Source organism: Myotis daubentonii, chromosome 7 (assembly GCF_963259705.1).
Source record: "Myotis daubentonii chromosome 7, mMyoDau2.1, whole genome shotgun sequence".
Taxonomy (NCBI): domain Eukaryota; kingdom Metazoa; phylum Chordata; class Mammalia; order Chiroptera; family Vespertilionidae; genus Myotis; species Myotis daubentonii.
The window spans coordinates 22,401,718-22,417,483 of record NC_081846.1 but is presented as its reverse complement, the minus strand read 5'-3'; the positions used below and the strand labels follow the sequence as shown (position 1 = coordinate 22,417,483).

Here is a 15,766-nt window from a genome sequence, read left to right as displayed (position 1 = left end):
AATTCAGCAAGAAATCCAGTAATCCATTACCAAGTGTCCACTCCAGGGCCAGAGACTAAGATGGAAGAGACTGGAAGAAAAAGAGGAAGGGGAGGGGCAGAGAGAGAGGAGCTAGCGCAGCTGGGTCAGCATTCCTGATTTGGACATTGACTCAGGCCCCAGGAATGCCAAGGAAGGGGGGTGGGCAGCCACCAGAGCCAGGTTGGGATCCTGTTGGCACCAGAAGACGTAGAGACAGGAGACACAGCAGGATGAGGGGGTTGGGCTGCTGCACACCTGGACTTACCTTCAAACCACAGGCAGAAACAGGTGTCTCTCACCCTGTGGACAAGTGTAGGTCCCAAGCCCTCAAGCCCATGGCACACCTTCAAGAGGATCATCACAGGTCCCCACCTGCCTGAGGCTCCTGGGTCTCAAATGGGGACGTCCGGACACATATTGGTCACTCTCCCGGAACCACCCACAAACCCCGTATCCCCAGCCTCCCAGCTAGTTGGCTGCAACTGCCCTTTCTAACTCTAACACCACCCTGACTGAAGCTGGTACAAGCAAGAAAGGTAAGCTCAACCCGCCTCTATTTTCCTTCATTTGCCATCTGACAAAGATGAGAGAGGCCCTCAGAGGAGGAACCCACTTCCTAGCCCCAATGCCCCACATTGCTCCAAGCCCCCCCTCATCCCCCCCCCCCCCCCCCCCCCCCCCCGCCACACACACACAGCAGGGTCCTTCCTGTTTGTCCTTAGAGATCTAGAAGGCGGCCCAGGACCAGATATCAAGATTCCAGGTTGCCCCAGGCCTCCCCCCCCTGCCCCCAGGCTGCTGGGCTGGAGCAGCTGAGCCAGTGGACCCCTCCCTCCCAGCTGCCTGACACCCAGAGAGAAACTGATATGGGAGGGCAGGGTGCCAGGAGCCAGGCCCAGAATAGTGCTGCCCAGCCACAGTGGCCAGCACTTGCTCTCCATAGGCCCGGCTGGCCCCATGGAGCCCGAGCTGGAGCACTCACTGCGCACGGTACAGGGGTCCCAGGGAGGCCGTGAGGGGGAATACACCACACTGTGTGAATGTGCGCGCGCGCGTGTGTGTGTGTGTGTGTGTGTGTGTGTGTGTGAGACCTGACCTGGATTTTCTCAGTATAGAGCATGTGGGTGTCTGGGTGTATATATTCTTTGTGTGGGTCAGTGTACCTGGGAGTGGTTGCATTTGTTTGTTTCTAGTGTGTATTAGTATTTGAGTATGGGTGTGTGGGTTTATGTGTGTTTGTGGGGTGAGTGTGTATATGTTTATATGTGTTTATGAGGTGCATGTGTACGTGTGTTTACGTGTGCACCGTGGGAAGGGAAGAACCTGTGCTCCACCCTTCGGACATTCTTCTCCCCACAGACCCCATCCTGGAGCAGCCTGGTGGGTTCTCAGCATCAAGGTAGGTGGGCAGTCCCCTCCTGGGGGCCCAGTCTCCTTTCTCTGGGTCCCCAACCTCACCCACTCTACCAGCCTGGCTTCGGTCTTCCTCCCCTTTTCTTTTTTTGTTCTTCTTTGTTTCTTCTTCCTTTTCCTCACCTGCTCCTTCCTCTTTCAAATGAAGAGAAGGTAGACCTATAGTCTGAAGACCCTGGTTCTGACTTTATCACTTACTGGCTGTGTGATTTGTGGCAAATTGTTTAACCTCTCTAATCTTGCTATGAGGTTTGGATGAGAAAATGTTGAAGAAAGGCCCTTTGAAAGCTTGCAAATATTAAACATTACTACTAATAACATTTTAATTGATTCTGTTATGTTATTCCCTATTAACCAAACAGGCCCCTTTTCCCCTTCCAGAGATGAGCCTCCTGGAGCAAGGAGAGAGCACTCCGTGGCCATCACCCGCCACGACCACCAGCTCAGAAAGAAGCCATAGGAAGCGGGGGGCCAAGGCCTCAGGATGGACAAGGCAGGAAGCTGTGGAGGAAGAGGACCTGCCAGGCCTGGGGGAAGGTGAGGCCAAGACTAGTTCTAGGGAGAATGGGAGGCGGGGTGCACGCAGTGTGAAGCCCCAGAGCCTGGGGCCTGGGTTTTGTCCTTGATTCTTCCAAAACACAGAGTTGGGCCCAACCCTCGTCTTGCAGCCTCAGTGTCCCCACATGATAGAGGAGTACCACACTGCAGAGCCAGGGACTCAACATGGGTTATTCAGGACAGCACCACTGTCTCATGTGACTCCCTGAGACTCAGCTTTCTCATCTGCAAAATGGGGCCCCCAACATCCAGGCTTCCCCAAGCTGCTCTGAGGATAAGCTGAGACAGCACATAATAAGGTACTTTGGGTGATGGAATTACTGTCCTCTCCCCCTCAAACAGGTCCCCAATCCAGGCCAGCTGCTGAGTTCATCGGGCTGGAGTCCACATTCCCCAAGGCCACACCCTTGGCCCAGGCTGCTCCCTTGGACATCCTCCCCTCTGAGTGCGCAGTCTCAGCCACCGGCTCCAGCGAAGAGTTCCCAGCCACAGTAGCTTGCAGGTCTGAGCTCAGCCTGGTGGAAGAGAGGCCTGCCCCATGCCCATCCCCACAGGCCCCGTTACCCAAGCAGGGCTTGGACGATGAACTGCAGAAGCCGGGAGCCCAGGTCTACATGCACTTCATGCAGAAGCACACCTGTTACGATGCCATGGCAACCAGCTCCAAGCTGGTCATCTTCGACACCACGCTGCAGGTGAGGCCGCAGCTCTGCTCACCTCCATCCTCACGGGGCTGCAGCACCACTCACACACTCCAGGATACCTAGCCAGGCCAGGCCTCCCAGCAGGTCCCCTTCCAAGCTCCTTCTTAGCACCCTGGAGACCGGTGTGGGGTGGGCTGCTCCTCTCTGTGAGCAACCCCTAACTGTCATACAGCTCTGCCACTTAGTATCTTGGGGTCTTGGGTCAGCCACGTTACCTCTCTCGTCTCTACAATGGGGTAGGAATGCAAAGGACTTCTACAACATCCCAGGATAGGTAGGAACGCTTTGCAAACCCTGGACGATGTGGAAGATATTCCAGAATGGCTTAGGGCACAGAGCAGGGGACTCTCATACCATATAAATAGGATGAGCTCTGGCCCCTGTTCTTCCTTTGGCTGAGCTACAACATGCCTATAATTCCATTCGTATCATCACGTAAAACAGTGTTTCCCAAAGCATGGCATATGTGTTGTCCACAGTACATGATATGATTCTAGTGACTTGTGAATAGATATATTTATATTAGTAGCTTTGTATTTATTTTAATATGTATTAGAAATATAAGCAGCATGTTTAGATAGCATTGCTTAGGTAGGGCCAAAATGGGTCAATGTAAAATTTATTTAGATAAAAGTATTTTGTAAATCAACAAAATAATTATACCTCTGGTACTTATATTAGCAAAATTATACCGTGTGTGCCTATACACATATGACTTCTGAGTGGAAACACAGTTGTTTTCACACCCTGGTGCCTGGTGAGGGGATCACCCCAGCGCCTCTGGCCACCAGCAGCCTTATCTCTGTAGCAAACATCCCCGACAGGGATTATGAGAAAGGCAGGCTAGCTGGTGTGGAGGAGGACCTGTGAGAAGGGAACGCTGGTCGGGACAGGGGCCACCGGGGGCAGTGAGAGACTCACCTCGGCTTCTCCCTGGCCCTCAGATCAAGAAGGCCTTCTTTGCCCTGGTGGCCAACGGTGTCCGGGCTGCACCTCTATGGGACAGCAAGAAGCAGAGCTTTGTGGGTGAGGAGGGCTGGGAGGCAGAGGGGTGGGGAAGGGTCCCTCAGAGGAGGGACCTTGTGTGGTGGTTCTACATTTAATTTTCCCATATGGGGAGGAGTGACCCCTCCAGCTCTACTATCCCATGGTCCCAGGTCATAGGTGCTAGGTAGAAAAAGGGAAAAGGGAAGGGAAGAACTTAGGAGAATAGGAAAGGGTGTGGGGGGAGGAGAGAAATTGGAGGAGAAAGGGAGAACCCCATTCCTCAGGCATGGCAGGGTGGGCTGCTCTACTCCCCTCCTCCCACAATTCCCATTGCTGTCTCAGTACTAGGACATTGGAGGGCCCAGAGGGGGGCGGGGGAGTCTGGCCCCTCACCCTGCCTTCCACCACAAGGCCCCAGGCTGATGCCCCAATACCCCACTCCCCACCCCACAGGGATGCTGACCATCACAGACTTCATCTTGGTGCTGCATCGCTATTACAGGTCCCCCCTGGTGAGGAATGGGCTGGGAGTCCAGCGAGCACCCATCTGGGTTGGGTGGTGGGGAGTTCAGGGAACCTGGTGCCCCAGGGCCTTGTGTCTGACTTCTGGAGGCCTGTCTATGTCTCTAGGTCCAGATCTATGAGATTGAAGAGCATAAGATTGAGACCTGGAGGGGTGAGCGGTCTGAGGGGACCCGGAAAGGGGCTGAGGGTGTGTGGGTGTGGGACCAAGGAGCGTGGGAGAGGATGGGCTGTGAGGATTTCCTGGACGAAGCAGAGGAAGGGTGACAGGGAGCCCAGGGGGCCTGAGGGAGGGGATGCACTGGTGGGCTATGTGGTAAGGCAGGTTAGCCGGTTCCCTTGGCCTGACTCGGCTTTTTCTTCAGAGATCTACCTTCAAGGCTGCATCAAGCCTCTGGTCTCCATCTCTCCCAATGACAGGTAAGCATCCCAATCACCCACCTGAGCCTTCTTGCTCTACACGGTCCCCTTCCCCACCCCTCAGTTCTGAACACACCTCTCATCCTGGGAGGCCCACAAGGCAGCTTCAGCACCTGTCCTCCTGCCGAGGGACTGGGGTGCAGGGTGTCTCTCCCAGGCTGCCTCAGGCTCACTGTTCCCACCCCTCAGCCTATTTGAAGCTGTCTACACCCTCATCAAGAACCGGATACACCGCCTGCCTGTCCTGGACCCGGTATCAGGCGATGTGCTCCACATCATCACACACAAGCGGCTACTCAAGTTCCTGCACATCTTTGTGAGCCTAGGGGTGACCTGATCATTGGGAAGGGGGCAGCTGGGAGCCCTGGAGGCTGCTCACCCTGATGGCACCACCTGTCCCCAACCCAACCAGGGCGATCTGCTGCCCCGGCCCCCACTCCTCTACCGAACCATCCAAGATTTGGGCATCGGCACATTCCGAGACTTGGCTGTGGTGCTTGAGACGGCACCCATCCTGACTGCACTGGACATCTTTGTGGACCGGCATGTGTCTGCACTGCCTGTGATCAACGAAGATGGTACCCACTCCAGGATAGGACTTAGGGGTGCAGGGGGGCTATGAGGGGCAGAGGTCTATGTGGCATCAGCTCAGGGCCCAGGGTGGAGTCTGGGTTAGAAGTCTCTGCCTGCTTTGAGCCTTGGACCAGTTACTTAGCCTCTCTGTGCCTCAGTTTCCTCATGTATAAAGTGGGCATCTTAACAATACCCACCTTCTGACTTTAAAGGATGATTTTATTATTTTTTAACATATTTTTATTGATTTCAGAGAGGAAGGGAGAGGGAAGAGAAAGAAACATCAATGATGAATCATTGATCGGCTGCCTTCTGCACGCCCCTACTGGGGATCAAGCCCACAACCTGGGAATGTGCCCTTGACCGGAATAGAACCTGGGACTCTTCAGTCCACAGGCCAATGCTCTATCCATTGAGCTAAACCGACTAGGGCCAAAGGATGATTTTATTTATTTTTTATTAAATATACTTTATTGATTTTTTACAGAGAGGAAGGGAGAGGGATAGAGAGTTAGAAACATCGATGAGAGAGAAACATCGATCAGCTGCCTCCTGCACACTCCCTATTGGGGATGTGCCCACAACCAAGGTACATGCCCTTGACCGGAATCGAACCTGGGACCCTTCAGTCTGCAGGCCGATGCTCTATCCACTGAGCCAAACCAGTTAGGGCAATAACCAAAGGATGATTTTAAAGGTTTATGTGCTATCAAATGAACATAATGAGAGGAAATAGTAGATGAGGTTTTTCATTTTAATTCATCCTAAAATGGGCCATGGGACCTTTTCAGACCTGGATTTCTTACTCTGAAAAAGGGTCAGAGGAATTACAAGACCACTTCTTTGGTAAACCATGGTTATAAATGATTTAAAAGTTAAAATTGCCACAATGAAGCTACATATCAAGAAGTATTCTAATTTATTTTTTTATCATGAAAAACTTCAAATGCATGAAAATGGTAGAAAACACTATATAATGAATCCCCCATATCCATTGCCTGGATTGAAAGTTAACATATTGCCATAATCAGTTATTTTTCTTTTCTTTTGCTGAAGTAATTTAAAATAAAATTATAGACATCATGTCATTTCATGCCTAAACGTTTCAGTTTGCATCTCTTAAAATATTTCCTCTATCACCTAATAAACTATAATTTATTAATGTTATCTAATATCCCATTCTAATTCCCATTTCCCTATTTTCCCCAAGAACAAATACATACAGTTGGTTTGTTCAAACCAGGATCAATTAAGGCCTATGTTTTGCTCCTTTTGTCCTTTAAATCTTTTAACTCAAAACTGTTCCCTCCCCCACTTAATTTTTATGATATTGGTGATGAAAAGCCTGGGTCAGTTGTCCTATAGCATGTTCCATCCACCCCCAGCTCTGCATGTTTGCTTCCTACAGGTGGCCTTTACCTGGTCCTCTATTCCTGTTTCCTGTAAACCAGAAATTAGATTTAAGACTCTATCAGACCCAGGCTAGAATATTTCATAGGTGACTCAATGTGCTCATATTGTGTCAGGAGGCATGATGGCAGGTTGTCTGTCTCTGTGATGCTGTGTGATTTGGGTTCAGATAGTGGCCACCTGATGCTTCATTATAAAGCTAGTAGTCTAAGGCTGGGCAGGGGTGGGTATCGAGGAGTTTATTCCAAAAGCCCAGCCCAAGCCCTTGCACAGCATCCTGGTTCTGATCCTCTTCCGTCTCTCTCTCTCCCCACCCACCACTCCTGCAGGTCAGGTTGTGGGCCTCTACTCCCGCTTCGATGTGATCGTAAGTGTCTGTGGGGAATGGAGGGGAGCTGGAGCTGAGGGTGCTGCAGGGAGGCTGTGGGTGTGAGAATCAGAGTCATCTGTGGAACAGGGGGACCTTTTTGAGTGTGTGGCCGATGATATCCACTGGGCTAGAGCCTGGTTGAAGGGGTGACTAAGAGCGATACTTCCCTCCCTGCCCAGCACCTGGCTGCCCAGCATACCTACAACCACCTAGACATGAGTGTGGGGGAAGCACTGAGGCAGAGGACGCTGTGTCTGGAGGGAGTCCTTTCCTGCCAGCCCAAAGAGAACTTGGGGGAAGTCATCGACCGGATTGTCCGGGAGCAGGTACCCCGTGCCCGTCATACACGTTCCTAACACATATGGTCCAATCCTTCTCATGTACTGCTCCAGCTCTTCCTACACATTGGGCACCTGCCCTGTCCTCCTATTTCATGGCCAAGCTCTTGGTGTCCACACTGGTCTGCAGCTGGTCCTGTCCATTGGCCCATGTGCCATGGGCCACCATCGTCTGATCACACAGAGAGGACAGAACCTTAACTGATTTCTAAGAGGCACCCTCTTGCTCTCCCAGTTATGTCCAACTGTTGTCCCTGATTCTTGATGCCAACCTCACTGGTGCCAGAGCTGCATGGCCCTGCCCCCTTATCCAATCTCTGTGGACCCACAGGTACACCGGTTGGTGCTAGTGGATGAGAGCCAGCATCTCCTGGGCGTGGTGTCCCTATCCGACATCCTTCAGGCACTGGTGCTCAGCCCTGCTGGCATTGAGGCCCTCAGTGCCTGAGAATATGAGTCCTCATTCCCAGACTGCCTTCCACAGCGGAGCCAATGAAGAGCCGGGCGTCGGCCTTCATCTTCCCCCACCCCCATTAGCTGGTTCGACTCTGGTTCAGGTAGGCTCTGCCCTGGGCTTTTGGCCTCAGCACCAGCCCCTCGGTCTTTCTGGTCTCCCAGATCTCAGATTGAGGTACCCTGAGGATGGGAGTGGCCCAGCTCATAGCTGAGCAGCCCTGTGAAAACTATGAGTGTCAGGACTCACCATGGGGCCACCACTTTGTTCCATTCTTCTTTTTTAAAAAATATATTTGTATTGATTTCAGAGAGGAAGAAAGAGGGAGAGAGAAATAGAAACATCAATGATAAGAGAATCATTGATTGGCTGCCTCCTGCATGCCCCCTACTGGGGATTGAGCACGCAATTGGACATATGCCTTGACTGGAAATTTAACTGTGATCTCCGGGTTCATAGGTCGATGCTCAACCACTGAGTCACATCAGCTGGGCCTTTTGTTCCATTCTTTAGTCGAGGTCCTAGAGCCCCTCATAAGAGGGATGCACAGGGGCCAAGGTAAAGACAAGGGCCGTGTGATGTGACTTCAGGCACTCTGGGGAGATTAACCTGTCCTCTCACAAATCAATTCCCACCTGTTTGGAATTCCACTACTGGAAGGAAGCAAGTTAAACATTTGTTGAATGAATGGAGTTTCCCCACTCAGTAAAAACTAAGGCTAAAAGGAGGGAGTTTCTAAATACTCGTCTCAGTAAATTCGACGTGATCTCAGACTTTTTCCTGGGAGTGTGTTTGCTAAGGGTTGGCATAAGGGTGGGGCGAAAATTTCACCCACTTGGCAGTGAGTGGCAAGACTGAGGTTCCCATATTGGAAAGACAACCTCCTCTCAGAGGCCATTTAGTCACCATCTTCTTCTCTTTTCCTCACAGGCTTCTCCAGCCCTCCCTAAATGCCCTTGCCCTGACTATTCTCCCAGAAGCCCTCGGGAATGCCCAGTGCACTATGGGATGATGACATTAAGGAGAACAGCTGAGTCAAGCCTAGAGATCCCTGAATCAGAGGCACTGGGATTGCCCTAAGGCCCACTGCTCCCTGTCCACCCACATCACCTTCCCCCACCTGGGTTGTGACTGGCCCCAGTGGGGCCATGAGCCCTCAGCACATGGGTATAGTCAGGGGCTCCGGATTTTTCGAAGCTCCTAAGAGTCCCAGCTGTTCTTTCCCCTGGAGAACCTCTGACCTCCTACTCCCCCTGCATTGTCGTTTCAGGGCTGCTGGGGGCACCATGGAGCAGCAGTTATTTGTAGAACTGCCTGGTAGAGTGGCCCTCCCTCCATTCTTTTCCTCAGCTCTCACTTGCAAACAGTGTTCTCGGTTCCCAGTGATGGCCCTGTATTGAGATGACTGACGATGGACATAGAGAAAACAAAAACAAAAAGAACAACACACAAATTTAGGTTTGATATGTTTCGCTCAGAAAATGCTACAGTCATTTAATCTTGTGGCAAGACCCCTCCACTTTGTGAATTCGAAGATACAGAAGGAAAATCTGTAATTAGCAAACATTGCAAGTGGCGTTACTTTTGTGCAGAGTGTTATTCCACCAAAATGTCTTTTTCATCTTTTATTTATAACAAAACCATAAAGAAAATATTACTTACATAGTAGCTACAACTCACACCATAAACTCTATTCTGCAAGAAACATAACTTTATTTTTCTAACACTGAATGTAATTTCTATTATGAAGCCTCATTTACCAGGTGGTAGAAATGAATCTCAGTCAGTTTTGGGTTCCCCTTCCAACTTTTCCTGGGGTTAAGTTTGGTGATGGGGGGAAGGCTTTCAATAGTATGAGAATTTGTTCCTCAGTCTTCATCAACCATCCATGTCAGCTCCTGCTAAAATATCCCCATTCCATCTGGTTGTCACTTGGTTGGTCATTGGTGGGCATGGCCCCTGCTTAATGCCCCCTCACTCCCTACCACGAAGCCTCATTGGGCCTGCCTGCTCTTGGGGCATAAGAACATCCTCGCTCCTGGCCCTGCACCCTCTGGGCTTCAGGAAGCTCTGTGGGGCTGTCCCAAGCCCATCTGCTGAGATGGACAGCAAGTGGCCTGTTCTACTCTGAGCCCTACAGTTTTCCCAGCCTTTACCCAGGAAAGATGGGGCCCAGGGCTCTTCTACTCTTTCCCCTCCAAACTTCTCTGGGGTATTAGTCATTCTTCCCCCACCTTCAGAACAGCTCCTTCCAGGGAAAACGCAGAAGGGTCAGTCTTTGGTGCCCTGGGTTGCTCAGCACGAGCAGACCTTCAGATGCCACAGCACAGGCCTTAGGTGATAAAGGGCAGCCCGAGGAAGGCGGTCTTCCCCCTTCAGAGCAGATAGGTCTGCCCTCCTGGGCCCACCATCCTGAGGGCCAGAAGTTCACCCGCCTGGGGAGAACATTCTTTCAGTCAAAGGTACATTTGCTGTGCTGAGTTCATGTTTACTCTTCCTCAGTTACCCTCAATCCTATTGTTCTTTCCTTACAGTCAGGTCGAGTGGGTTAGCAGGGAGCCTCACTGTGATATCCTTCCCAGTGACTTCTGGGGGCAGCCCAGAGTCTCTGAGACCTCAGATGCTGGAAGTGTGCCTCATCACTGGCCACTGATGGACTCTGTGCCAAACTTCAAACCAGAGCTGGTGTTTTTCACCCTCCAGAGAGAATAGTGCAAAGTAAAGAGTTCATGCTATTACATCACATCCATCCTGTCAAAGAAACATTAGACAAGTCTTGTCTGGGCATTGTGCTGGAATTTTAACTGGCAGAGGCCATTTTCAAGCCCCCAAGATAAGCAAAAGAACTTCATGTGCACATCTGGTGTAGGTGCATTGTTCTGCAGGTATATTTCAATAAAAATCTTATAAAAATAGCCTGGCCAGTGTGCTCAGTGGTTGAGCGTCGGCCCATGAACCAGGAGGTCATGGTTCAATTCTCAGTCAGGATACATGCCTGGGTTGCGGGCTCCATCCCCAGTTAGGGGCTTGCAGGAGACAGCCAATTCTCATCATTGTTGTTTCTCTCTCTCTCTCTCTCTCTCTTTCTCTCTCTCTCTCCTCTTCCTTTCCCTGAAATCAATAAAAACATATTTAAAAAATTTTTTTAATCTTATACAAATTAAATTTAAAAAAAGAACCTCTAGTACAAAGGAAAAACTTCTTTGGCCATGTTGTATTTTGTTTTACTCTGTTCTGGGTAGAAGTTTTTGATTCTTTTCTTCCCAGAGCTATGTCTGAGGGCAAGGTTTTGTAGTTGTGCTAATAGTTCTTTGGTTCTTATGTCTTGTGGGACACGATGTTCACGTGTCACTGATGGCAAGGCTTTTTGTGGGGAGCCTCTGAAGCTGTGCCTACTTCAGTAGCCTGCTTAGCTCTTGTTTCAGCTCTGCATTTCGATTTCCAATTGGAGGTTGGATTTTAGGTCCTGTAGATCCTGCACAGCAGAACAGTGCCACCTCAGAATTTCCTGTGGTGCCTCCAGAGGTACTGCTTCCATCGGCAGCTATTTCTACCAACTCATTTCCACAGATTTCTTTCAATTGAGATACAATTCACATACCATTTAAATTCTTTCTTTCAAAGTGTACAATTTAGTGGTATTTAATATATTCACAAAGTTGTGCAACCATCACCATTGTCTAATTTCAGACCATATTCATCATCCAAAAGAAACTCTGTATTCATTAACAATCACCTCTCACTCTCCCTTCCCCTTGGCTTCTGGTAACTACTACACTAATCTACTTTTTGTCCCTGTGGGTTTGCCTATTCTGGACATTTCATGTAAATAGAATCATATAAGATGTGGTCTTTTCCAAATATATGGTGACAGAAGATGATCTGACTTTGGGTGGTGGGCACACAAGGCAATATATAGATCATGTATTATAGCTATCTACACTTGAAACCTGTATGATCTTATTAACCAATGTCACCCCAATAAATTTAATAAAAATATGTGGTCTTTTGTGTCTGGTGTCCTTCATTGACATAATGTTTTCAAGGTTTGTCCATGATGTGGCATGAATCAGTATATCATTCCTTTTTTATGGCTGAATAATATTCTATTTATGGATATACAAGATCTTCATAGATTTTAATGGGAAATTAGCCTTTATGTTCATTTGCTGAGCTGTAGATCATGAATGTTGACCCACTTGGGTAAATGCTACAAAACCCCACTTCCAAACCACATCACACCAATATTCCCCCACCCATGTGCCAGCACTGAGGGGTTCATGTGGCTTGGACAGCTCACCTTTGGTGGTCTGAAGGAACAACACACTGGGAAAGGCAGGAATTTGCTTTGATTGGCATTGTGACAGGGATCCTGGCACCCTCTGAGCCCAGCCCCAATCCTCTGCATTTATAAGGAGCTCTCACAGGTGAACCGCTACACAGGTAGGGTTGAGATCCACATCTTTATAATCTGGAATTCCTTCCAATTATCTCCTGGTTTCTCTTCTCAATATGGAAAATTCATATCCATCCCTGTCCTTCCGTTTCCTTCCTCCAATTCCAGTCTCTGCTCATTAAATAAACATTTATTGAGACAACCAAGATGGCAGCATAGGTAAACACCTGAACTTGCTGCTGCGCACAACCACATTAAAACTATAACTAAAAGACAAAACGAATATCATCCAGAACCACAGGAAGGCTGGCTGAGTGGAAATTCTACAACTAGAAGGAAAGAGAAAAGCGCATTGAAGCAGGTAGGAGGTACAGAGGTGCAGAAGTGCAGAGGTACAGAGGCGTGTGTGAAAGGGGCTGGCTACTGGGTACTCTGTTGTCTTTTTCAATCGGGAGGGAGATACAAGCTCGCGACTGCTCTGAACTTTAGTTACGGGTGAGAATCTGGGGACCCAGACTCATACGGAGAGAAACTGGACCTTCTGGCATTGGGCCAGAACGTGAGGGCAGCTTTCTCTCAAGAGGTGCTTGCAGTGGTTATTGTTCCTGCACGGGCCACGGGACAGAGACCCAGGGACCTATCAGGGCAGGGCTGATGGGCAACCATTGCTGTTTGCTCCACCCTGGTGATTCCCTGAGACCCCACCCCACCCAATTTACAACCCCATCCAAGCTGTGTGCATAGGTGTTTGCATATGAATGGCCTGGTCTTTCTCTGCCTAAAAACCTGTCAAACTGCATCTGGGTCAGAGAACCCCAGAGCTTCCAAAAGAAGGCCTAAGGCTTGTCAGCAGCCTGCATTGCTTCACATCTGTGCCTCATCTGGGCACCTCCAAACCCCAAACAAAGAGAAGGAATCTGAAGATCTCTCTGTAGATCCTGCTGGGTGGCCTCAGGCAGTGGCTGACTTTGCATCTCCTTGGAGATCCAAGAGCCAGTGCACCCAGTGGTCAGAGTGAGACCATCCAGATTACAACACTTCAGATCCATAAGAGACACACTCAGGGCAGACTCAGTGAGCACCAAAGCCCCACTGAAGCAAGTCCTGCCCCATAAGAGTGTCTCCAGCACAGCAGTTCTCCCACTGTAGACACAACGTGTCCTCATAGCCAATTGGCCTGGAGGTCAATTCCTCCCAGTGATACCAACAGCAATCAAGGCTTAACTACAACAAGATTGTGCACACAGTACACAAAGGGGTGCACCAAGAGGGTACAGCTCAGGTAATTAGGAAGGCTGAGCCACTGGGCCCTATAGGACACCTACCACACAAGGTCACTTTATCAACTCAAGGAGACTTAGCAGCTACCCAATATATAGAAACAAACACAGGGAAGCAGACAAAATGCAGAGACAAAGAAACAGGTCACAAATGAAAGAAATGGAGGAAAGCAAACGACTGAATATAGAGTTCAAAACTATGGTTATAGGCTACTCAAGAATCTTCTAGAAACCTCCGAGAAATATAGTGAGACCCTCAAGGATATGAAAAAGGACCAATTAGAAATTAAGCATACACTGACTGAAATAAAGAATAATATACAGAGATCCAACAGCAGAATAGAGGATCCCAAGAATCAAGTAAAAGATTTGAAATACGAAGAAGCAAAAAACACCCAACCAGAAAAGCAAAAGGAAAAAAGAATACAAAAATATGAAGATAGCGCAAGGAGCCTCTGGGACAACTTCAAGCATACCAACATCCGAATTATAGGGGTGCCAGAAGAAGAGAGCAAGATATTGAAAACCTATTTGAAGAAATGACAGAAAACGTCCCCTACCTGGTGAAAGAAATAGACTTACAAGTCCAGGAATCGCAGAGAACCCCAAACAAAAGGAATCCAAAGAGGACCACACCAAGACACATCATAATTAAAATGCCAAGAGCAAAAGACAAAGAGAGAATCTTAAAAGCAGCAAGAGAAAAAAAGTCAGCTACCTACAAGGGAGTACCCATACGACTGTCAGCTGATTTCTCAACAGAAACTTTGCAGGCCAGAAGGGAGTGGCAAGAAATATTCAAAGTGATGAATAGCAAGAACCTACAACCTAGATTACTTTACCCAGCAAAGCTATCATTTAGAATTGAAGGTCAGATAAAGAGCTTCACAGATAAGAAAAAGCTAAAGGAGTTCATCACCGCCAAACCAGTATTATATGAAATGCTGAAGGGTATTCTTTAAGAAGATGAAGAAGAAGAAAAAGGTAAAGATTAAAAAAAAATTATGAACAACAAAGTGACAACAAATACATATCTATCAACAAGTGAATCTAAAAATCAAGTGAATAAAAAATATGATGAACAGAATAAACTGGTGAATAGAATAGAATCAGGGGCATAGAAAGGGAGTGGACTGACAATTTCGGGGGGAAGGGGGTGTTGGGGGTGTGGGAAGAGAGACTGGAAAAAAATCGTACACCTATGGACAAGGACAGTAGGGGAGGTTAAGGGCAGGGGGTGCGGTGGAACCCAGGTGGAGGGGAGCTACAGGGGGGAAAAGAGGAGCAACTGTAATAATCTGAACAATAAAGATTTATTTTTAAAAAATAAAAATAAATAAAAAATAAACATTTATTTATCACCCAAGTGCTAGACACAGAGTTAGACACTGGGATCCAAACTGAAAGGAGTTTGATCTGTGCCCTCCACGGAGTTCACAGCTGGATGGGGAGATAGTCATGTCTACAACAAGGTGAACAAACTGAGGGCTCAGTTCTGTGCTCACACTCACCCAGAGAGGTCAGGGAAAGCTTTGCAGAGGCCGTGACATTTGAGGTGAGTCCTAAGGAAAAGCAAGTTGTCTGGGATTACATGATAGTTGGTGAAGACATGGTTCTAAGGAGAGGGGATATTAAGTACAAAGTATTGAGACCTGAAAGAGCATAAGGTGCTCAGGAAAATACAAAGAATTTGGGCTCAGCTGTGGCAAGAGTATCTGGGTTGGGAGGGAGAAGGGAGAGTATGGAGGGTAGGGTGCCAGGACATGAGTCTTTTAAACCTGCTAAGGAGCTTGAAATTTGCCTGAGTGCTAAGGGTGTGTGTGTTGGTGGGGGGACACTAAAGGATTTTAGTCAGGACAATTATGTGTTTTTTAATGAGTTAAAACTCAAATCCCCACAGACATAAGAAATTTGACTCTTGTTCTCTATGACTCAGCAGACATTTACAACTGGGACTGGGACTCTATGAAGTTGGGACTCACTGACTCCTAGGGCTTGTGATATGGTACATTGGATGTCAATGCAAAACTGCTTTCCTTCTAGTTGACTTTCTATACTAAAGAGGCTTGAAAGCGAAAAACAATAATCCCCAGACTCCCTTGCAGCTAGAGTTCCAAGTGAGACTTAGGTTCCACCTCTCAGATGTATATGAGAGAGATTTGTAAGGTGGTTGGGAGGCAGAGGCCATGCTTCTGCTGCTTCTGATCTTTCTGGAGGCATTAGCAGAGGTCCAAGTCCTAGTACCAACAATCGTGGTAAGAGCTTCCCATCTCTCATCCTCCTGAGTGTGGTCAATGTGGTGCTCCCCAGGCTGGTCAGT

At 48.6% G+C, this 15,766-nt stretch overlaps 1 protein-coding gene across 4 annotated transcripts; it reads left to right on the top strand.

The window, feature by feature from the left end:
• Positions 1-745: 745 nt before the first annotated feature.
• PRKAG3 (protein kinase AMP-activated non-catalytic subunit gamma 3) lies at positions 746-11,769 on the top strand. 4 transcript variants are annotated; one of them, XM_059703185.1, is made up of 14 exons: positions 902-1,011; positions 1,381-1,420; positions 1,816-1,971; positions 2,335-2,687; positions 3,641-3,722; positions 4,137-4,195; positions 4,314-4,359; positions 4,571-4,625; positions 4,815-4,941; positions 5,038-5,203; positions 6,938-6,975; positions 7,158-7,304; positions 7,648-7,873; positions 8,701-11,769. In XM_059703185.1, the coding sequence occupies exons 1-13, from the start codon at positions 979-981 to the stop codon at positions 7,762-7,764; spliced, it is 1,419 nt and encodes a 472-aa protein (XP_059559168.1). In that variant the 5' UTR covers positions 902-978; the 3' UTR covers positions 7,765-7,873; positions 8,701-11,769. The 4 variants fall into 4 exon arrangements, with proteins under 4 accessions (XP_059559167.1, XP_059559164.1, XP_059559165.1 ...); XM_059703184.1 differs by lacking the exon at positions 1,381-1,420 and having other exon boundaries at positions 746-1,011; positions 9,041-11,769; XM_059703181.1 differs by lacking the exon at positions 1,381-1,420 and having other exon boundaries at positions 746-1,011.
• The last annotated feature ends 3,997 nt before the right edge of the window (positions 11,770-15,766 follow it).

Excerpts from the sequence above, each read along its gene's own strand:
- PRKAG3 (XM_059703184.1), top strand. The coding sequence starts at position 888 with ATGGGAGGGCAGGGTGCCAGGAGCCAGGCCCAGAATAGTGCTGCCCAG. Across the intron at positions 1,972-2,334 it reads CCTGCCAGGCCTGGGGGAAG|GTCCCCAATCCAGGCCAGCT; the intron begins GTGAGGCCAAGA and ends CCCCTCAAACAG. Across the intron at positions 4,196-4,313 it reads GCTATTACAGGTCCCCCCTG|GTCCAGATCTATGAGATTGA; the intron begins GTGAGGAATGGG and ends CTATGTCTCTAG.